The 24,289-nt window shown below is 36.5% G+C and overlaps 1 protein-coding gene across 1 annotated transcript in view; it reads right to left on the bottom strand.

The window, feature by feature from the left end:
* Nucleotides 1-24,289, bottom strand: part of DNAH14 (dynein axonemal heavy chain 14) — a 338,933-nt gene that overhangs the window by 190,366 nt on the left and 124,278 nt on the right. Inside the window, exons 26-33 of the mRNA XM_063082910.1 lie at nucleotides 16,016-16,103; nucleotides 13,927-14,180; nucleotides 9,880-10,111; nucleotides 9,129-9,182; nucleotides 7,075-7,220; nucleotides 5,550-5,618; nucleotides 4,763-4,949; nucleotides 3,854-3,930 (exon numbers count right to left, since the gene is read on the bottom strand). Of these exons, the coding sequence (XP_062938980.1) occupies nucleotides 3,854-3,930; nucleotides 4,763-4,949; nucleotides 5,550-5,618; nucleotides 7,075-7,220; nucleotides 9,129-9,182; nucleotides 9,880-10,111; nucleotides 13,927-14,180; nucleotides 16,016-16,103 (1,107 nt within the window). The remainder of the gene's footprint in view (nucleotides 1-3,853; nucleotides 3,931-4,762; nucleotides 4,950-5,549; nucleotides 5,619-7,074; nucleotides 7,221-9,128; nucleotides 9,183-9,879; nucleotides 10,112-13,926; nucleotides 14,181-16,015; nucleotides 16,104-24,289) is intronic.

The following is a 24,289-nucleotide window of genomic DNA, read 5'->3' on the forward strand; positions in this document are numbered from 1 at the left end:
AAGGAATCCATCTCTGAGCCTTCCTTGTGAATGCGTTTGGTAGAGAGGGAGCAGGAGTCCACCTGAAGTTAAAGCCAGGAGCCACATCAGAGAGGAAAAGGGTTTCAGACTTCACTGATGGGATTCTAGGGAATAACCTTGACCTTTCAATATTTTTTCCCCAAGACAGATCTTGATTTATATGAAAGGAAAATGAAAAAAATCAGGATGACCAGTATGTCTGGTTGGGGGGAAGTATTAAATATATACATGGAGAGATAATGGCTTATATAAAATATTATGATATTGTTACAATACACTGCTATCAGATACAAAGGGTCTTCAAAAAGTTCATGGAAAGAGTCACATCTTTCACATCTTTTAATTCTATTTTTCCACAAACTTTTTGAAGAACTCTTACATAAAGGTAACACTTTACTAAAATTCTACAAAAGAGTAATTTTGGGGATGGCATATGAAATTATTATCTGGTCTATCTGCTGTAATTTAAGAATAAATAATGAAAATTTTAGATTAATGTCATCATCTAACTAAAACTCAAGGAAAGAGAAGCTAATGTAACCTTATTTTACCCATTATGACTGTCTTCATGTTACTAATTCTTTGGATTAGTTGAGACAGACTTAAACTTTGTGGCCCAGTACTGTGGGAAGATTCATAAATGTTTCAAGTGTATACTTGAAGAGCTGTTAATTCTCTAAATGTTGACAAGCAAATCTTTCCTACCAGGGGTCCTAGGATTGCAGCTGTTGGATAATTAGTTTGTTTTCTAAACAAAAGAGGAGATTTGAAAAATTCTTCGAAGGGAAAGAGGGAGAAAACTGCCTGTGGTAGGTAGAAAACATGACACTCCAAAGATATATTCACTTCTTAATCCCCAGATTCTGTGCATATTATCTAACATGGCAAAAGAAGGACTATTATCTTATATAGCAAAAAACATGATTAAGAATATTAAGAGGAGTTTATCCTAGATTTATCCAGGTCTAAGTGCAATCACATGTATCCTAAAAAGAGAGAGACAGAGAGATGCAGGGACACACAGGAGAGAAGGTAACATGAAGACGGAGGCAGAGACTGGAGTGACACAGCCTTAAGCCAAGGCATGGTGGCAACCACCAGAAGCTGGAAGAGGTGAGGAATGGCATCTCCCCAGAGTCTCTGGAGGAAGAACGGCCTTACCCACAACCTTGATTTCAGACCTCTGGCTGCGGGTACTGTGAGAAAATACATTTCTGTTGTTCCAAGACACTGAGCTTATGATAATTTGTTGTAGCAGCCCTAGGAAACTAATACACTGCATTTAAAAAAAAATTTAAACGCCTTGATAGTCTACTTGAGTGTTAACATTAGGCTCCCCCAACATGATCTAGAAAGAGGAATAGAAAAAAAGGGAGGGCTGAATTACCATGCTAAGGAAATGAGAGAAATTTGTAGTATTCTTGGATGCCTAAGAGATAAAGCCAGAAGCCTTAGGAAGAATGGGATGGAGTGAGAGGAGAGGAAGGGACAGAGAAGGGAAGAGGAAAGAGGCAAGAAGAACAATTGTTATTTTTGGTGGCAGAAAGGGCAAAAGGACTTGTAAAAAGCAAAATCGCTTAATGTTAATTTTTGTGTTGTTTGCTGTGCTCTATTCTGATAAAAATAATTCCCCAATCTTCTTCATAATCTAGTCAACTGCTTGTGAGGTGCGTTGGAGGAATCAGAGAAGTGGGGCTGTCACGCTAAGTCAGCATAGACTGGAGAGAAGAGAGCTGCTTTCAATGATGAGACAGACTGGGCATACACGGAAAGGGAACTCTAATGGAAGGGGGCCCACGAGAACTTCGAGTTTTTTGTAATTTGAAGAAAATTAATCAGTTGTTTTGAAAAGAGAGCAGTACAACTTTTATTGTAATATTTATGTAAAGAACTGAGTGACTACAAGAAAGACTGAAGGAGCTGGGGTTTCACATAGAAGTACATTTATCTTTAATTTTTTAAAAAAATTATAAAACATATCATAAAAGATACCTATTTACATGCCATAAATAATATACAGGCCAATTTTCAATATATGCCTTAGTTCTTTTATTTTTAAAAAATAAAATATTATAGTCTCATCCTCTGTCCTTTGCCCTTCCCATGAAACGTTTTATTCTTTTTAATACATGTGCATGCATTCATAAGTAATCTATATCATTTTGTTTTAAAATTCATATAAATGGTATTATACTGATATATCCTTTTGTGACATATTCATCATTTTTTCATTTAATTTCTTAATAGGTGATGCAAGATATAGCCCCAAATCATACCAATACAAAAGGTATATCCTTGTCCCTTTCCACTCTTACCAGTAATGAAAAAGAATGCCTGCTTCCCTATACCTCAACAACAAAGTTCTGTCCAACTTTTATATTTTTGCCCATCTGGTAGGTAAGAAACAGTATTTCAGTGTAATCTTACTTTGCATTTCTCTCAGGGAAGTGCTGGTAGATTGGCACAAAGTTACAAAGTTACAGTTAGATAGGAAGAATAATTTCTGGTACCCGAGGGTGACAATAGCTAATAATATAGTATTGTATAGTTCAGAAAAGAAATTGTTATAGGAAACACAATAAATATTAGCCTGAAAAATATTTTTCATTTCTCTCTCATTATGAGTGGGGTTGAGTGCATTTTTGTATATTTATTTTTTTAAGAATTGTTTGCTGATGTCTTCTGCCCATTTTTCTGTCTGGGTTTTCCTCCATTTTCTACGAAATCTTTATACATTAAGGGAACGAGGTATGTGCAGTATGAGTTGTGAATATCTTTTTTCCTAATTTATCATTTGTCTTTTTACTTTACAAAACATATTTTTTGACCATTTATAAAGTCTTTTCTTTTATGGCTTCTGGATTTTGAGTTTTAATTTTTTATATCTTTTCTGTACTACTCCAAGGATATAAAGAACATTTTGTTTCTTCAAATACTTTATGTTTTAAATTTTTTACATTTAAATTATTTGATCCCTTTAGAGTTTATCCTGGTGAACGATGTGGACCATGGTTCCAACTTGATCTTCATCCAGATAGCTGTCCCACACCATTCATTAAAAAGTCTATTCTTGCCCCTGGATTTATAATATACTAAATGCTCAAAGCATATAGTCCTATTTCTAGACTTTCTATTCTGTCCCAGCAGTTTGCCTTTCTACGCATGAGCCAGTACCACAATGCTTTAATTATTGAAGCTTTATAATGTCTTAATACTTAACATGATATCTCCTTTGCTCTTGTTTTTAAATATTTTTCTAGCTAGTCTTGTTTATTTTTACATGTGAAGTTTAGAATCAGTGCCTTCAAAACAAACAAAAACACTTTTGGTATTTTTAATGAGGTTGCATTTCTATTCATACATTAACATTTAAAGCACTTAAATCTCCATGATGTTAAGTCCTTTAAGATCTTATGATATTATAAACGTGGTGTATTATTTTATTTCTGTCTTTCAATCCTGTTTTAAAGTTTTCCTCATTTGATATGGGTTTTACACATTTTTCATATAGATCCATGCATCTAAGTTTTACATTTCTCATTAAGTTATTGCTTTTCTAAATGGGGTCTTTTGTTCCATCATATTTTTCATTATGTGAAGGTAAAGCATAGTTTTTAAAAGAATAGGCTCTATTGGGGAAAGGTTCTCAGTGATTACAAGCATTTTTTCTTCCTCTTCTTTCATATTCTTAAATAATCTCTACCATACTTTACTGTGACACTTTGAGGACTCCCTATTTTAACTTGTCATCATTACTTGAAATTCAACAAATTATTTTCCCAGTGGTACATAACTCCTTTTAACCTAACATTCATTTCAAAATTCAACTGACCATTTGAACTCCCATTTCTTCTTTCCAGCTATTATTAAAACTGTCTTCAGAGGTCTTATGCCAAAATCATAATGATCCTGTTAAACATTAAAATATTTGAGTTATTAAAGTTTCTGAAGGAAAAATGGAACAATTTAAAAATAAATGCATACTGTATATAGTTAAACTACTGATCATCTATGCAATGAAAGGAAACAGTGATATGAATCCAAGAAACCCTCAATTCTTCTTCTAATACCCTCATTTCTCTCCCAAACTGGTGCTTCTAAAAGTGTTTAATAAAAGGTGTTAAAAACTACCAGTATCTGAATTAAATCTTCTCTGAATTGGAAAGAGATTGAAAAAATATTGAAAAGAGGAATACTATAGAGAACATGTGGTTAGTTGTCCAAACCATTTTGGGTTAGAAACAAATAATCATTAAACTGGCAAATCCTAGAAAAGTAATTACCAAAGTGTGATACTCAGATCAGCAGCATTGGTAACACTTGAGAACTTGTTAGAAACGCAAATTCTCGAGCCCCACACCAGACATACAAAATCAGAAACTTTGGGATGAGGCCCAGCACTTTGTGTTTTAATATGTCCTCCAAATTATTCTGATGCACAGTAAAGTTTGAGAACCACTGTTTTAGATGTTAACCTCCTTGCATGGAGAAAGCAGTCCATAATTTAAAATAACAGATGCTTGATCACTCTCTTCAGGTCTTGGAGGAAAGGTCTGGAATCTTGACTGATTTTACATTTTGCCTTATATCCAAGTTGGTATATGGACCTGATGTGTTGATACGAATTCCAGCTCCATTATTTAGTATGGTCTCTGGTCATTTCTAGACCAATACCAAAGTCTTATTTAAAGTTATTTTAATATAATCACCTTTAAATATCAAGAGAAAATCAGTTTTTTACCTGTTGTGATAATTGTTTGCTAGCTAATTCGTAAAGGTTAGCTAGCTTTCTAGAGAGGGATTTTGCAGATTTGAAACCAACTGAAAACAGTATTATTTCAGCAATCATTTGATAATGGGGCACCATCATTGCCACTGGGCGAAACAGACATTTTAAGTTATCTGGGAGCTCTACTCGACGTCTGTATCTTAAGAGGAAAAGAAAAACAAAAAAATCACTTTTCAATTTTTCAAATGAAGAACAATATAATATACTATATGACCTTTATCTGAAAATTAGTTGACAAGACGGTTTTTATTGTACCTTTCATCTGGTAGAGCTTCCTGGTTTATCATACTTTCTTCCCGTGTCTCCTCCCACAACTTACCTCAGGTCAGTTTCCTCTGAGTGCCTGGACTATTGCAGCAGTCAAGCAGATATTTATTGAACCTGCCCAACCTTTACTCCTGTAACCACCATGTTCTTATTCCCCCTGCCACTCTCATCAGCTTTTCTGCCTATGTCCTCCTTGTGACAAACTGCTGACCTTGCCTCTCTCTCTCTTTTCTTTTCTTTCTTGGTTTCATGAAGTGAAAAGTCCCCTTGGTCAGAATCTTGATGTGAAATCATCTGGACTGATAGGTGCAAAGTTGTAGCTGTTCATAAATGGTGTGGATAGTGGAGGGGTTCAAAGGGTTGGTGGAAGGTGAATGATAGATATACAATATCAAACAACTCCGTCTGTGGATAAGATTTTTACAAAGGATTTTGGTCTGTGTCCACTCTCACCAGATTGACTGATACTTACCCAGGATTCATGGTGATAAATACTGCACAAGACATATTGATACGAATTTCTTTTCCCTCCAGTACAAACCTATAAGACATTACAATATTCATCACTAGGAAAACTGTTTTTCCTAGGCCAAAGCATGCTAAAACTACAAGTGAATTTGGGAACTTTCTTAAGGCTGTGCTACATTTAAATTGAAGCAGAGCACATTGGAAAAAACAATAGTAAGAGAAGGAGGAGAAGAAAAAGGCTCATTTTAAGCCAAAGCTGTGACCTCTGTTGGGATTCAGATATATTTGATCATGTCTAAAGATGTCTAAAGAGCTTTGTGGGACTTGAGGCTGGAAGGTACCCATCTGCACAAGTTGACTTATACAGAGAAAGAAACCTGAGAAGAACTTTGAGGAATAAAAGAGCTCTGCCCAGATGACACAGTAGAACACAGAGTGGGGCACAGCACAGAGTTCCTGCATTGGCATGGAACACAGCCCGCCTCCCAAGTCTCCTGCCCTCAGTTAAAAAACTTTGGGACCACTGTGAGATAGAACCCTTGGCATGGACATGAGTGTCTTGTCATCGACATCAGTGTCTTGTCGTCGGCATCAGTGGTAGAGACAATGGGGAGAAATCCTGTAGTGACTTCTTGAACAACTGATTCCGAAAGAGGGTGATCAAAAAAGAATAAGAATAATTGGGACAAAAGCTGGGGACCCCCTGGACATAAATGGGAAAAACTTTGCAGACACTGAGGTGTAGTGAAGAGTTGGTGAAATGTGGGTTTCTGTGACCCCTAGCTATATCCGCAGACTTGTGAGGCCTGGTAACATTTGCTTTAACAGTTTGAACAAAATCCATGAGAATGAAGCCACAAATTAGTGTCCATTAGTTTGAGATACAAATTAGATTATCATAGAATTTAAATCCACAAAACCCTTTATGTCCATAAAGTAAATCACATGAGTTCCTGAATTTATCTGAAGAGAAAAAAAGTTTTGTTGGTATTACTATCCATTAGTAATCCTAACTTACAAATATCGTTATTGCAGAGTCTTTCAATAAACGCACTTTAATTCAGAGTAATGTGACAGTGGTAGCTTTAGGGGTGTGGTCAGTATGATTTTATTTTTGAAAAGGATGTAGAATTAAAGTAAAAAACCCACAACTTTTGTTTGGTTTCTTCAAATGCAATATCCTAAGATATAAAGGTAATAAGAGAATTTAAACAGGAATAAAAGTAATTAGAATATATTTACATCAGTTTCCTGGTAGCTCAGGAGACTGTTCCAAAACTTGGGCAAGAGTCTGGATACCTCTAAGCTGGCCTGAAAGTTAGAGTTATATATATTTTCACATTATTTGCCAAGCAAATATTCAAGATATGTGCCATTTCTTTCAGAATGTGCTTTAAAAGAAAAACAAAAAAACCCCAAAACCCAAAGACCCAAACATTTATTGTAGAAAAAGTATTTAACAGTAATAACTGAACAGTAAATGTGTATCAGAATTTCCTTCAAAAGGTATAAATGCATTCCACAAGTACCTGACGGAATAGTTGTCTTTTGCAGCCTTAATTGTCAGTAGCTGTGAGGCAGTGACAGAGAGAACTTCCACATCCATTCCATTGAATTCATCAAAACAACACCACGCTCCTGACTGAACAAGTCCAAAGAAGAATTTTCTCACTACCTTAAAAAAAGATTGATTAATGAAATTATTATAAAGGTCAGACATTTTACTGGGATATTAAGTTGTACATATTCTTCCCATTTTACCCACAGTAAGCAAACACCTCTGTGTTCCCTGCCTGCAGGCATTTTTGCAGGGCTGAAGGCAGAAGCAGCTTAGACTCTAGAAGAGCCACTCCCTCTGCCTGTCCCTTGTAAAAGCTGAGCATGCAGCAGCAAGCTGATGCATATAGGGACTGTGCAGGCAGGGCCCCAGGGCCGAGTGCAGCTGCCATCCACCTCACAGAGCCGCACCCTGGTGCAGCCTTTAGGACAACATGCAGCAGACAGGCAGAAAGTGCCTGAAGAAAGAGGCAGAGAGTTCTTAGGAGTTAGTGGTGAACTGCTTGCTTGTAGGTGATGCAGAAGAGTGAACCATACCAAATGTGAGTCAAAAGATAGATTCTGGGCCAGACCGGAGCGGGTCCAGCTACAGCAGGCAGTTGCTGCTTGGCTTCTGCCTGTTGCCTGGGTGCAGGCCCAGGTCGGCCAGATACTCCCGTGTTATGTGACAGGCTGAAAGTCTGGACTGAAACCTATTGATTGCAAATATTAGCAACTAAAACAAAATAATAAAAACAGAACACTGTCAGAATATCCGTGGGCTGAGTACAGGTTGACGAGTGCCTGAACTCCATGGATTTTACTATGTGTCATGTAGAGGGAAGGAAGACAGAATGAGAAAGGGCTTGAGAGCCTCAAGGAGGACTTTCAGACCAGGAAGGACACAGAAGATGGTTCCTCCCACTGGGTAGGAGGAATCAGATCTTGTCTTTATTTAAAATTTTGATATTTTGTTTTTTGTGGAATTTTTGGCATCAATTCTGATTTTTAAAAATATTGCACTGAAATATTATTTATCTTGCTCAGCACGCAAGTGCCTAACTCACGTTACCCTAGAGGCCCCACTGGAGAGGAGGCAAGAGACTCTATTTGGTAAGTATACTAAAAATAATAATTGAATTAGTTTACTTATGTTTATTGATATTTTTAATGTGCTAAATGAGCACAAATTAGAAATGCAGAATATCAGAAGTTACGTGTTTTGAACGACAAATAAAATGACAGCAATAAAATGCAAAAGGTTGGGACTTAACATGCAAAACAAATTGCGTTGTTTGAAAGTTGGAGTAAATGTGTAACAGAAAGGCACAGAGGCACATTAAATTTTAACAACAGGGCTGACCCCATGGCTCACTCAGGAGAGTGCGGCGCTGGGAGTGTAGCGGTGCTCCCGCCACGGGTTTGGATCCTATATAGGGATGGCTGGTGTGCTCATTGGCTGAGTGCAGTGCGGGCGACACCAAGCCAAGAGTTGCGATCCCCTTACCAGTCACAAAAAAAAAAAAAAACTTTAACAACAGATGTTTTAGAATGTTATGTGGTATGTTTTGGATAATGTGCAACCAAAACAAAACAAGACTGCCACGCACTTGTAATCATCATCTATATAAACTCTCAAATTTTTGTGTTAGTCATAATAGCCTCATTGTTCTTAATGATTACCTTTTCAGTAAATAAATGTATACGGCTAAGACTTAAAATAAGTTTATATTAGTAAAGCAGCACTCTTAATTTTTATATATTAATGTTCCATATAAGAATTTGCTCAACAAGAATCCTGTCAAAAAGCTTGACACTGTCTTATGAAGTAGTTCAGTTGAACTAAAAGCAAAGTGTATGTTTCAGGTTTCTATTACATTCTAGGTTTCTATCCTGTTCTATTGGTTAAAAAGAATAAATAGCATTTATAGTTCTGTTAATACTTCATGTCTCTCCAAGATAAATATTTTTCTTGTTTTTTTATTCCTCAATGAATCATTTTACGTATACAATATTTTTTTCCTGAGTATATATGTTTAAGCTTTACCTTATAATCCAAATCCTCAAAACAGTTGAAGACCACACAATGTTTGCCTAAGGACTAAGAAACAAAAATATTATTTCAATATATTTCTTGAATTATGACACAAAATACGTTAAAACTGCCAGAGTAATGTTATTTTTTTGAGAAAACTTTTGCAATACAAAAATGAATTAGATATCAAATTTAGAAATTCACAAAATTCAATATAGTATAAATGTATTAGGGGTCTTCAAAAATTTCATGGAAAGCTGTGTATTATCTTTTAATTCCATTTTCCATAAACTTTTAAAAGTACACTTTTATACTGTTATGGTTTAGCTGATTAGTTCATGAAGTGCTGAGGTCACGTTTTTACACAAATTTGCAAATAAACTAAGAAAAAACATTCTAGTGTCATAAACTACACCCTTTGCTTTTATCAGTTACTACTACTTCTCTCTCTCTCTCTCTGTCTCTCTCTCTCTCTCTCTCACACACACACACACACACACAGAGTAATATTAATCATTCATGTGTCACTCAGTTAGTATAGTACTATTCCAAGTCATACAAAGAATACGTTGGCTTACTGAGATCCCAAGTCCCAGCTCATAATAGGCATTCAAAAATTAACTGATAAATTGTATGAATTAATGAATGTGCTTGTTCAATGCAATGAACATCTTAATAGCAGGAATGGTATAAATTTAAGATACTGTTAAAGTTTGTCTAACAGGAAAAAAAAGTTTTTATTCTGGATATAGAAGACTCTTACTTTTGCTAGATCTTTGACAGTCTCAGTTTTTCCCGTACCAGCTGGACCAGCAGGACAGCCTCCTAGATTCAAGCGCAGTGCTCCCGTGAGAGTTAGCCAGCATCGGTCTGTGAGAGGTGTAATGACCAATCTTTGGGTACAGCCCAAGTACTCATAGCCATAAGTAAAGCTGGCATCTCCTTGAGATACATAGCACAACTTTTGTTTTTCATTCCATTTATATTGCAGATGTCTGAAAACAATATTTTAAATGCTCACACTATTTGGGTAAAATTATTTTTATTTTTTCACATGCAGAAATAATCAAGATTAAAAATGAAGTGTTGATTAAAAAACAAATAGAAATCAAAATATTAAAATAAAATGAGAATAATGTAAAATTCATCAATGACTGTGTTAAATATGAAATATTAGAACTCAGAAGACTACAAAAATAGGAGCACTCTTTGCTCTGAGGCAAATGGCCGTACTGACTTACGCTGTTTTGGCCTGATTTCAGCCTAAACGGAGGATAAGAATCACCCCTATGAAATTTATTATGGTTTCCAATAAGAATGTGATTGAAGACACTGTTCATTATAATCTGGATCCTTATTATGAGGGTACCTGAGAGAAATGCTATTTGTTCTAAGTATAAAAAAAAGTGAACTTTGGAGAAATTGATTTGTACTTATCTTATGAGCACTGTGAACTGCACAGGTAACCATAAATTTTCTCCTCTACAAGGCTTTGAGTTAAATTTATGACTCATTTGTAGCTTTACAGTATGCATTCTTGACTCTGTTTTATGTCCCTACCAGTGCTGACTTAGTCGTCAGAATAAACACATTTGGGCACTCTCAATGAAGAAATACTAAAGAATATTTTTGGAAAGAATTTTACATTTGATATTTTAAAGAAAACATCAAAACATCTTCATAGGAAAAAGTATCTCTACACATTTTTAATAGTTTAGTGTTTTGATTTTGAATTACAAGTGAAGGCAGCCACAATATCATTTCAAAATCTAGAGTTATTAAAGGTCTTCAAAGGCACTGGTTTTCCCCTTTGTCTGCCTTTCTTCTCTCTCTCTACTTTCGATTTATGCTATACTGTAGCAGTTTGTCTATCCTTATAAGCCCTTTTAAATCCTTTCTGGAACGACAGGGCAGATTACAAAGAAATCCTCAAAAATGAGTAAGTTAAAAAAATAAAATTTCTATCAAAAATAAAAGAAATTGAAAAAGTTATAAGATACTATCTTGCAAAGTCTCAGATGAGAGACAGAAGTAATTGTTAAGAAGATTCATTTTTTAAAATTGGAATTTTTTATCCTAAGAATCAGCATTTGTTTTATAACTCCAGGGATAAATCATTATTTAAACAGAATATCAATTTCAAGAGCTGTATTCTTTCTATTATTCTTCCGCTAGGACAGAGGTTCCCAACTTTCTCAGTTTACCATACTCTTACATAATTTTTTCATTATGACTCTAGGCTAAAAGAACTGTCTAACAGTTTCTTTTATTAATTTTTAGGTCCAAAATACCTTAGAAAGTATTTTTGTCTTAAATGACTCAGTAGGTTGTTTGAAAAAAACAAACAAACAAAAAAAACAATTAAAACACGGGCAAAGGACTTGAATACACATTTCCCTAAAGAATACACACAAATGACCAATAAGTACATGAAAAGATGTTCAACATCACTAATAATTAGGGAAGTGCAAGTCAAACCACAAGGAGATGCCACTTTATACCCACTAGGAATTTTTTTTTCTTTTCAAGAGAGCATTTTATTTTATTGTTGAAACATTGTTGATTGTACATATCAGTGAGGTATGATGCTGAAATATCAATACCTGTGTGCAATATTTGATGCTAAAATCAGGATAATTACTATGTTTATCATTACACAATGTAATCATTTTTTGTGGCCCTTTACCCACCATTAGGAAGGTTATTACAAAATTAATAATAATAATAATAACTAGTGTTGGCTGTGGAGAGACTGGAACTCATGCATTTAACATAGTGCAGCAACTGGAGAAAATGGTTTTGTTATTTTTCAAAAAATTTAAAATAGAATTACCATATAATCCAGTAATTCTACTTCTGAGTTGTACCCAAAAGAAATGAAAGCAGGAACTCAAAGAGATATCTGTACACCCATGTTTATAGCAGCATTATTCACAAGAGCCAAATGTGGAAATCACACAAGTACTCATCGATGGATGAGTGAATAAACAAAATGTGGTATAAAAATTCAATGAAATATTATTCAGCTTAAAAAGGAAGGAAATTCTGACACATGCTACACTGCGCATGAACCTCAAGGACATTATGATAAGTGGGATAAACCAATCACAAGAAAACAAATAGTGTATGATAACAGTTACATGTGGTGCCTAGAGTAGTCAAATTCATAGAGAAAGAAAACAGAATGGTGGTACCAGGGGCTGGTGGTGGGGAATCGGGACTTAGTATTTAATAGGTACAAAGTTTCAGCTGGGGAAGACAAAAAAGTTCTGGAGATGGATGATGGTGATGGTTGCACAGTGTGAATGTACTTAAGGCCATAAAATTGTATACTTAAAAATGGTTAAAATGGTAAAAATTATGTCAAGCATATTTGGCCACAATAAAATAATGTTGTCTTAACATTTTAAAAAAATTACACAAATAAATTAAAAGAAAAAATATTTTTATTTCATTCTTGAATAACCAGTTACTTACTAATGGGATGTGTATGCCTATTGTTCATCAACGTCTCAGACCTTGGGATCAGACTGGAGACTACCAGTCTTGTTTCCTGTGCCACATTGATTTTCATGCTTTTTATTAGGGCAACTGCCAAAAACCTAGCTTTGCAGGAATAACAAGCCACTGAAAGGTATGTAGCATGATCTGATGTTCAGACTTTGAACTTTTTCAAGCTACTAGTTTGCTTGGTGTCTGACAGATGCTGGGTTAATGCTGTAATTCCCTCAAAAATTTTAAATACCTTGCAGTGCCCCCATGAGTTCTCTGTGGTGCCTTGGGGCACCTTGGCACACAGTATGGGAACTGGAACCCTAAATCACAGACACACTCACAGAGTCTTATTAGAATCTTCTCTTTCCTAATTTACTTTTCAATATATACTCTTCTACTTTTTCATTTTTAAAAAAGGAGTTAATAAAAACTAATAATGATATATTAAACTTTTTTCAGAGTAATAGTTTATAAATATGGTATATGAAGAAAGTATGCAGTTATTTTTTGCAGTAAAATGAACACGTGAATATATAACAAATTAATGTTTTCAGATAAAACATTGTCAACAGTGGTGTCAGTTAAATATATCAGCCTCTTTCTACTCCATTTTCCCTAGAGTTTAAAGAAGATTGTCATACCTAAAATAAGGAAATTTATGCTTAAATTTCTGCAGAATTTCTCAAAAATGAACTTTTTTTGAGAATCAAAGACCTTAAATGATACAGGCAGGACACTTGTTTTTCTATGAGCAGAGAAAAGCTTAAGAAAAAAATTAATTCAAAAGTTTGAAACTTCACATTTATTATAGGAATCTTATGGTTGATCTCCTCTTCTCACCAAAGGTATGGCTCCAGTTTTCTATACTCTCATATTTTACTAATTGACTCTGGGTAGGAGGAAGGGAGTTCTGAGTTAGGGAGCTGACTGGAAATGTTCTCTGATTTGTTTCCCCAACCTAGTCTGCTCCAGAACTGACAGCACAGTGGAAGGAAGAGGCTTCAGGTACACCCCTCGCTACACTTTTGCCCTCTGGTTGAATAGCAAAAGGGAAATTGCAACTATCAGAAGTGTGTAACCAGGGCAAGGAAGATAAAGCAGAAAGAAGTAAAAATGAGGGGGAGGGATAGTAGAAAAGAGAAAGAAGAAAGCACAGGAATATGGTACTCAAATTGGAACAGTTTGCTTAGAATTTTGGTAAATCCCCCAAAATTAAAACTTGAATTTGAGGAAGTTTGAGGTTGAGAATCAATTTACCTAAAGATATGTTTGTGAGAAGTTATTGTATGTAGTATTATAATTTATATCTACCTACCTTGTCCACTCAAAATCCTCTGCATTGAAGATATTTTTAAGTAGTAAGTCTATCACTATATCCCTGCAGTGAACATAAATGGTAATTAATGCCCCTAGTACAGCTTTTGTTCGTGAGTTAATAGTATCCAGCACTACCAACTCTGCAACTTCTTCCAGATGACAAATCAGACCAGCACGGACTTTTTCAAACTCTTCTCTTGAATGAGAACTCACAAAACTTTTGATACAATCATTATAAAACATGATCTGGCTCTGAAAAATAAAAGACATATATATGGTAATTGAAGCATAAATTTTATCTTAAATTAAAACAGATGTTTTCATGAAGTACATGTGGGATGTGTATGTTTGAGTGCATTTGGGTATGTGTAGAAGAGAAAGCTTCCACATTTGTACACATTTGATGGTTAAAGATTGAATTTTGATTAATGCTTAGTGGGGGCCTTATTCATTTATACTTTCCAAATCTTGTATTCTCAATCCATTATCACTTAGTAATAACCTGGGAGCAGTAACAATGGTACAAAAGCCTGGAGAAAATTATGTTAAATGAAATAAGCCAGACATAGAAAGAGAAATATAGCACTCATAACTGGGTGCTAAAAAAGAAAGAAGGATAAAAAAAAGAAAGAAAGAAAAGACCACAATAATACATTGAACTTTCAGATGGAGAGAACAAATCTAAGGATACTAGAGACAGAGGGGAGGGAGGCGGAGGTGAGTGCAAAGTCATAGGTTGAGTAAGGGGCATAAAGAAAAACTACTACTTGTAATAATGAATATGCTAGTAAAAAAAGAAAAAAGAAAAATAAAAAAGGAGGAGAATCCATAAAGAGGATCTCTACAATGAGAGCTACAAACCCTATTGAAAAATTAAAGAGGACATGAAAAGGTGGAAAGACATACCATGCTCTTCATTTCCCCTTCTTCTGTCTACTCCTTACATGTCAATATTCCTTGGGATCTTTTCTTGTCCCTCTTTTATTCTATGCATCCTGGTAAGGGAAATCTCACCACTCTCCTGGCTTCAACCACTACTTCTCAAAAGAACTGCCAATTTTGTCTTTCTCCACATCACACTTTCCTAGTTTTCCTTCTCTTTCTCTTCTAGCTCCAGAAAAGCAATAATTAGCTTAAGCAAATATGCATATCGTAGGCAGAATAATGGCTCCCTGCAAAGATACCCATGTCCTAATCCCCAGAACCTGTGATTGCATTTCCTTACATGGCAAAAGGGACTTCACAGATGTGATTAAATTGACAGTCTTGAGATGGAGGTATTATTCTGGATTAGCAAGTGGGCCTGATGTAATCACATACATCCTTAAAATTGGAGAACTTTCTTTACATGTGAACAGAGGAAGATATTACTATGGAACAATGGTTAGAGAGAGGCAACAGTGCTGGCTTTGAAGACTGAGGAAGAGGCCATGAGCCAAGGCATGCTGGTGGCCTCTAGGAAAGGCAAGGAAATGGATTCTCCCCAAGAGCTTCAGAAAGGAACACAGCCCTGCTATACCTTGATTTTAGCCCAGGGAGACTTGTGTTGGTATTCTAACCTACAGAACTGTAAGATAATAAATTGGTGTTGTTTTAAGCCGTCAAGTTGGCAGTAACTTTTTAATGACAGCAGTAGAAAACTAATACAATGCAATATAGTGACATTCCTAGGAAAATAATCTATGGTTTATTTTCATTCAACATTATGTAATGAAATTTTTCAAAACTAGAAAAAAATGAAGGAATTATATAGTGAATGAATACTTATATACCTATCACCTATATTCCACAATTAAATTTTGCTATATTTTCATTTCCACATATTTATCTATACCTTTGTCCATCTTAATTTTTTTTTATGCATTTCAAAGTAACCTACAGATATCAGTATTCTTCACAATGATTTATTCTCCAAGTCTTTGCTTTCTTGGCTATGCAGCCACAAACTAAATACTTATATACACATGCAGGTACTTTGAAAAGTTCATGGAAAAAAGAATTAAAAGACAACGTGAATCTTTCCATAAACTTTTTGAAGTACCCTCAAAGCAGCATTTACTTACCACATCAAAGCAGCATTTACTTACCACAGTGAGTACCACTTGTCCTGGGTGAGATACCACCCATATGGAAAAAATCTGGTAGTTCCAGTCTTCAACCCCTTGACTTACATACCTATTATCAAAAAATATACATATATTATTTATATCTAACCATTGATTGTAGACATTTAATGACCAAGCACGACAAGGTTATAGGGGAATTTTCCTTTAAGATCTCTGATTTTTTTTGTTCTAATTTAGGTACATGCTTGGAACAAAACAGTTAACAGAGCCTTAATCCATGCATAATGCATGTTCCTTAAATTCCTCTTTAACATTATCTGTACTTTTCCAATGAGACTGTTGAGTTCCTGGGATGGTAAAAATATGTTAAATTATTAGATGGCACATATTAGCTTTGAATTGCTAATACTATCGATGGCAAAATCTGTATTTAAAATAATTTCTACAAAATGGAATACGGGGCTGAAACCACCAGCTGAATTTTAACAGTCAAGTCCTGCATTTAACTTTAAAATTAATTATAATAGAAAGGATAGGATTTATGAAAAATATCCAGACAATTTTATTTAAGACAAAAGTTAATATGCACCAACAATATATGTTTTGATATTGTTATGGCATTTTTCATATAGAAGGTTTAACTTTCTTTATAGTAAAATCGTTCAGCCTTTTGCTTTATAATTTCTCTATCACTGATATCATGTTTTAGAAATTCTCAACACTAACTTTTATTAATTTTTTTCTAATATTTAACTAGCTTAATTCTTTTTAGCATATTAATCTTAAATTCATTTAGAATTTATTTGGATATTTAAAATGAAGCATTGATTTGATTTTGTTATGATTGCAAACATATCTATTTTTATTAATATTTTCTTATTTATCATTGCTGCTGAGGAGAAATATGTTTACAACAACTTTTTATATATTTCAAAGTAATACAAGTGGGAATGTATCTTTCATTAATTAAAATGACTTTTAATTTTATTTAGTGCCTTTGGCATTTAATTTTATTCTCAAACTATTTTTGTTTTGCAGTTCCATGAAATATCTTTAGTACTTTTATTTATAACTTTTTTGTCACATTATTATACCTCTCAAACAGCATACAGCTACAATTTCTCTTTTGACAAAAATCTTCTTTTAATTAAGACCTTATTCCACACTTAAAATTATGTTTATCATCTTTATGTTAGGTTTTATTTAGTTGTTTGCTTTCCATTTTGTTACTTATTTTTTTCTGTTTATACTTGTATAAGCACACACACTGTATTTTATTTCTTCCAGGGTTTCAGAAACATTTATTCTTTTTTTCTATAAACTATTAAGAGAAAGTGGATCAAAATTTCCAATTTAGCAACTCTATATTCACTCTGAACTATATCTTTCAAATGATAGAAAGTATATTAGAAAAAATATACATATATATACTTGCATATAAGAACTGGAAAACAAGAAAGTATGTTCTAGGGCATCAAAAACTTGAAAAATTTTTGGCAGATGAAAAACAAATTGGATTGAATTGTATAAAGAAGAGGGGAGAAACCAAAGACAACTACTGCCAACATTAACCAGTGCAGGAAGGAGCCTGGGGCCAAGCTTTAGGATAATTAACAGCTTCCTGAATAGCCTGATCAGCGTACCTCCACCTCTCCCAACACTCCTGTCCCTGTACTGAGCTGCTCATAGCCATTCAGAATTCGAACTACAGACATCTTAAAAAACTACAGAAACGAAAGGAAGGAAGGGAGGGAAGTAGAAAAAGGAAAGAAATAAAGGAAGTTGACCCTGGCATTTCTCCATAAGAAGTGGAATATTTAAAACAGCACTAGAACTAGAGGCACACTGAAGTGTCACAGGTAGTTTGCAACCTTCAGGTGAGATGGGATGGAACCTCCCTGTACTAAAAGACAAGCTACTCACAGAGCAGGTTCTTCTGCATGTCCTCCTTGTTAGCTGTAATCACTGCAGGCAGGCTGTTATAGTTATACACTGATACTTATATTTGCTCATAGGAGGTAACATTTGCTTATAGAAGAGGGACTCACCAGTATGAATATAAATAGACAACCGAGAATGACCAAATATTTTAGAAAAACCAGTACCATAAAAAATAGCAAAAATTCCTACCAGCAGAAAAACTAAAATGAGGAAGCAGTGTTAACAAAAGAGAGAGAAGAAAACTTTAATTACTTAATTACATCAATACCAGGACACATTTTTTCCTATACTTTAATTTCTCTGGAATCAGGATGCATCTTTTAATTGATGGTGTCTGACAATCACCCAGCCAGGTAAGTGATTAAGTATGACTTAAGAGTACAAAAATCTTCCGTTGATGTTTTCTGGTAATATAAAGTACAGCCGGGGTTTTCAAGATGGCGGCGGCTGCGGCGGCTGGCGCCGAGTAGCTGAGGTGGAAAAGGTGGCCACTGGGCCTCAGGCAGCCGGGAAACTTGTGGACCTTCCTCTGGCCATCTCTTAAGGGAGGACTGCTGCTGCTGGCCGGTCGTGGGGGCTCAACGCCACTTTGCCCCCGGCAGGAGAGGCTGCCTCATTTACAGACAACAGCTTTGAAGTGTGGAGCAGGAAAAGAACTGATTCTTAGCTGCAAAAGCGAGTCTTGAAACAGGGAACACGGCGCCAGGGCTGCTGTGGATGCAGCCAGGATCCCGGAGGCTGGGGCCGCACTGAAGGCGGCCAGCTGCCCTATTCAGGATTCGAGGTTTCAGGCCGGCATTAAAGAAGATTCCTGGGAGCGCCCGAGCGGCGCCGCGACTGAACAGCCCGAGGCGGCAGCGCCGAGAACACGGAAGGCAACAAACCAGAGACAGAGCGAGCGCCCGACCTGGCACAGCACTGTGAGTGATCCCTGGCCCACGCGGCTCCCGCCTGCACCACCAGGCCACTCACTGCCCCGGTGCTGCCTCCATTTTCCCAGGTGCGGGCAGCTCCGCCCTGCTCGGCCATCACTGAGCCCATTTGCTTGGCCTGGCGCGGGGCTTTCCGGACCCTGCGGGCCGGCCTCCTCTCCCACTCCCTCCGCGGTTCTCTGGCGGGGCTGGGGGTGTGGGGCGTCCCGACCAGTGTTGGGAGGGCTAGAAAGTACGGGCGGGCCGACTGTCACTCCACCACACCCTGGACTCCGGCCCCGGTAAACTTCCTGTTACTGGGAGGCAGATAACATCTCTGCGACCACCAGTTTGGAAAAAAGCCTAACGAATTTCTGGTTGGGAATAGTGTGGTAGGAGAGTTCCCAGGTCCGCTTGAACCTGCCGGAGAGCAGGCTGCAGGCAGGCACTAGACTCGGTTTATACCGGGGGGATACAAAGGTGAACAAGACCTGAGAAAGATCTACACAGTGCTACAAAGGCACCCAGAGAGACCGGTTGTCTGTGCCTAGCAGAAACCTGATAGACTTCCTGGGCGAGGCGGTGCTGAGCAGGGTCTTGAAGGCCCAGCTGATAGACGAGGGGTGCAGAAGACACGCCCCAGCCCAGCACAGTGTGCACAGAGGGGGGAGACTCGACAGAAACCACACACCCGGTGGGGTCGCCACTGCACGATCTAACAGCCTGGGCCAGAGCACACGGAACGGGGAGAAGTCCTGTACAGAAAGTGAAAGCTCAACAGAGATCACACACCCTGTGGTACGTGATCCACCAGCCCAGCAGAGTACAAGCTGACCAGAAAGGTGGATCCCCGGAGAAGCCCAAGACCCGAGGCAACCACACACACAAGACACTAGAGGCCAACTGAGCAGACACGGCGGGAGCCATACCAAATTAGCAACCACAGCAACATCCTAGTTAGTCATTAGTCTCAAACCGGTGGACTGTGAAACCCCCTGCCACAATGAATAAACACCAAAAAAAAGACACCAGAAATACAAAAAATCAAGAAAGTACACCACCAAAAGTTAATAAATCTCATACTCTAGATCCTATAGAACAAGAAGCCCTTGAAATAACTGACAAGGAATTTCGAGTGATAATTCTAAGGAAACTGAATGAGATACAAGAAAACTCAGCTAGACATCATGATGAAATGAGGAAAAGTATACAGGATCTGAAAGAGGAAATATACAAGGAAATCAATGTCCTGAAAAAAAATGTAGCAGAACTTACTGAACTGAAGAAATTATTCAGCGAAATAAAAAACACAACGGAGAGTTTAACCAGCAGGCTTGTCGAAGTTGAAGAGAGAACCTCTGAACTTGAAGATGGGCTGTTTGAAATAACACAAGCAGACAAAAAGAAAGAAAAAAGAATCAAGGACATGGAAGAAAATCTGAGAGAGATATCAGACAACCTCAAGCGCTCAAATATCCGAGTCATGGGTATTCCAGAAGGGGAGGAAAATGGAGATTCCATTGAAAACATATTCAACAAAATAGTGGCAGAAAACTTCCCAGGTATAGGAAAAATCACAAATCTTCAGATCCAGGAAGCTCAACGATCTACAAACGTATTCAACCCAAAAAGGCCTTCTCCAAGACATGTCATAGTCAAATTGGCAAAACTCAGAGACAAAGAGAGAATCTTAAAAGCTGCAAGAGAGAAGCGTCAAATCACCTATAAGGGAGCCCCAATCAGGTTAACATCAGACTTCTCATCACAAACCCTAAAAGCTAGAAAGGAATGGGATGATATTTTCAAAATACTAAAAGACAAAGATTGCCAGCCAAGAATACTCTACCCTGCAAGGCTATCCTTCCGAAATGAGGGGCAAATAGTATATTTCTCAGACAAACAAAAACTGCGGGAGTTCACTACCACAAGACCACCCTTACAAGAAATCCTCAAGGGAGTACTGGGTTTGGTTCCCGAAAAATAACTACCACTGCCATAAAAACCTAAGAAAAATCTAAACCCGCTAGTACAATAAAAATGGCATTCATGAAGAGAAAACAAGCTAACAAAAACACTATCTACAACCTAAGGAACCAACAAACAAAGAAACCAAACAGTAAATCAGAAAGCAAGGAACAAAAGACACCTAAGACAACCAAACAACCAATAAAATGCTAGGAATAAATCAACACCTTTCAATAACAACTCTTAATGTTAAAGGCTTAAATTCCCCAATTAAAAGACACAGACTGGCTGACTGGATCAAAAAGCAGGACCCAACTATATGCTGCCTACAAGAGACCCACCTCACCCATAAAGATTCACACAGACTAAGAGTGAAAGGATGGAAAAAGATTTACCATGCAAACAGAAAAGAAAAACGAGCAGGAGTGGCTATTCTTATATCTGACAAAATAGACTTTAAACTAAAAACCATAAAAAGAGACAATGAGGGACACTACTTAATGATAAAAGGACTGATCCATCAAGAAGATATAACAATCATAAATATGTACGCACCCAATGTTGGAGCAGCCAGATTTATAAAACAAACTCTATTAGACCTAAAGAAGGAAATAGACACTAATACCATAATAGCAGGGGACCTGAACACTCCACTGTCAATATTAGACAGATCATCTAGGCAAAGAATCAGTAGAGAAACACAAGATCTAAACAAGACTCTAGACCAATTGGAATTGGCAGATATCTACAGAACATTCCACCCAACAACCTCAGAATATTCATTCTTCTCATCAGCACATGGATCATTCTCCAGGATAGATCACATATTAGGTCACAAATCAAGTCTCAATAAATTCAAAAAAATTGGAATTATCCCATGTATCTTCTCAGACCACAATGGATTAAAACTAGAAATTAATAACAAACAAAACTCTGGAAACTATGCAAACACATGGAAATTAAACAGCATTCTACTTAATGACATATGGGTCCAAGAAGAAATCAAGCAGGAAATCAAAAAGTTTATTGAAACTAATGAAAACAATGATACATCATACCAAAACCTGTGGGATACTGCAAAAGCAGTATTGAGGGGAAAATTTATTGCATTAAATGCTCACTTCAGAAGAATGGAAAGATGGCAAGTGAACAACCTAACACTTCACCTTAAAGAACTAGAAAAACAAGAACAATCCAATCCTAAAGTTAGCAGACGGAAAGAAATCATTAAGATCAGAGCAGAACTGAATGAAATTGAAAACCAAAAAACAATTCAAAAGATCAACGAATCAAAAAGTTGGTTTTTTGAAAAGATAAATAAAATTGACAAACCATTAGCATGGCTAACAAAAAAAAGAAGAGAGAAGACTCAAATAACAAAAATTAGAAATGAAAAAGGCGATATTACAACTGATTCATCTGAAATACAAGGAATCATTCGAGACTACTATAAACAACTATACGCCAACAAATTTGAAAATCTGGAGGAAATGGATAAATTTCTGGACACACACAAGCTCCCAAAACTGAACCGTGAAGACGTAGAAAATTTGAACAGACCAATAACAATAAAGGAGATTGAAGCTGTTATCAGAAGGCTCCCAACAAAGAAAAGCCCAGGACCAGATGGATTCACAGCAGAATTTTACCAAACATTCAAAGAGGAATTGACACCGATTCTTTACAAACTATTCCAAAAGATTGAAACGGACGCAAATCTCCCAAACTCATTCTATGAAGCAAACATCATCCTGATACCAAAACCAGGTAAAGATATAACCAAAAAAGAAAACTACAGGCCGATATCCTTGATGAATATAGATGCAAAAATCCTCACTAAAATACTAGCAAACAGAATACAGCAACACATACGAAAAATTATTCATCATGATCAAGTGGGATTCATCCCAGGGATGCAAGGTTGGTTCAACATACGCAAATCAATAAATGTGATACACCATATTAATAAACTCAAACACCAGGACCATATGATCATCTCTATAGATGCTGAAAAAGCATTTGATAAAGTTCAGCACTCATTCTTGACAAAGACCCTCTATAAGTTAGGTATAGAGGGAAAGTATCTCAACATAATTAAAGCCATATATGACAAACCCACTGCCAATATCATCCTGAATGGGGAAAAGCTGAAAGCTTTTCCTTTAAGAACAGGCACTAGACAAGGATGCCCACTCTCACCACTCCTATTCAACATAGTGTTGGAAGTACTAGCCAGAGCAATCAGAGAAGAGAAGGAAATAAAGGGCATCCAGATTGGAAAAGATGAAGTCAAACTGTCCCTGTTTGCAGATGACATGATCCTATATATCGAACAGCCTAAAACCTCTACAAAAAAACTGTTGGAATTGATAAATGATTTCAGCACAGTAGCAGGATACAAAATCAACACACAAAAATCAGTAGCATTTCTTTTCTCCAATAGTGAACATGCAGAACGAGAAATCAAGAAAGCCTGCCCATTTACAATAGCCACCAAAAAAATAAAATACTTAGGAATTGAGTTAACCAAGGAGGTGAAAAATCTCTATAATGAGAACTACAAACCACTGCTGAGAGAAATTAGAGAGGATACAAGAAGATGGAAAGATATTCCATGCTCTTGGATTGGAAGAATCAACATAGTGAAAATGTCCATACTACCCAAAGTGATATACAAATTCAATGCAATCCCCATCAAAATTCCAAAGACATTTTTCTCAGAAATGGAAAAAACTATTCAGACATTTATATGGAACAATAAAAGACCACGAATAGCCAAAGCAATGCTCAGCAAAAAAAATAAAGCTGGAGGCATAACACTACCTGACTTTAAGCTATACTACAAAGCTATAATAACCAAAACAGTATGGTACTGGCATAAAAACAGACACACTGACCAATGGAATAGAATAGAGAATCCAGAAATCAACCCACACACTTACTGCCATCTGATCTTTGACAAAGGCACCAAGCCTATTCACTGGGGAAGGGACTGCCTCTTCAGCAAGTGGTGTTGGGATAACTGGATATCGATATGCAGGAGAATGAAACTAGATCCATACCTCTCACCGTATACTAAAATCAACTCAAAATGGATTAAGGATTTAAATATACACCCTGAGACAATAAAACTTCTTAAAGAAAACATAGGGGAAACACTTCAGGAAATAGGACTGGGCACAGACTTCATGAATACGACCCCAAAAGCACGGGCAACCAAAGGAAAAATAAACAAATGGGATTATATCAAACTAAAAAGCTTCTGCACAGCAAAAGAAACAATTAAAAGAGTTAAAAGACAACCAACAGAGTGGGAGAAAATATTTGCAAAATATACATCTGACAAAGGATTAATATCCAGAATATATAAGGAACTCAAACAACTTTACAAGAAGAAAACAAGCAACCCAATTAAAAAATGGGCAAAAGAGCTAAGTAGGCATTTCTCTAAGGAAGATATCCAAATGGCCAACAGACA

This window comes from Cynocephalus volans, chromosome 18, assembly GCF_027409185.1.
Source record: "Cynocephalus volans isolate mCynVol1 chromosome 18, mCynVol1.pri, whole genome shotgun sequence".
In the NCBI taxonomy this organism is placed as follows: Eukaryota; Metazoa; Chordata; class Mammalia; order Dermoptera; family Cynocephalidae; genus Cynocephalus; species Cynocephalus volans.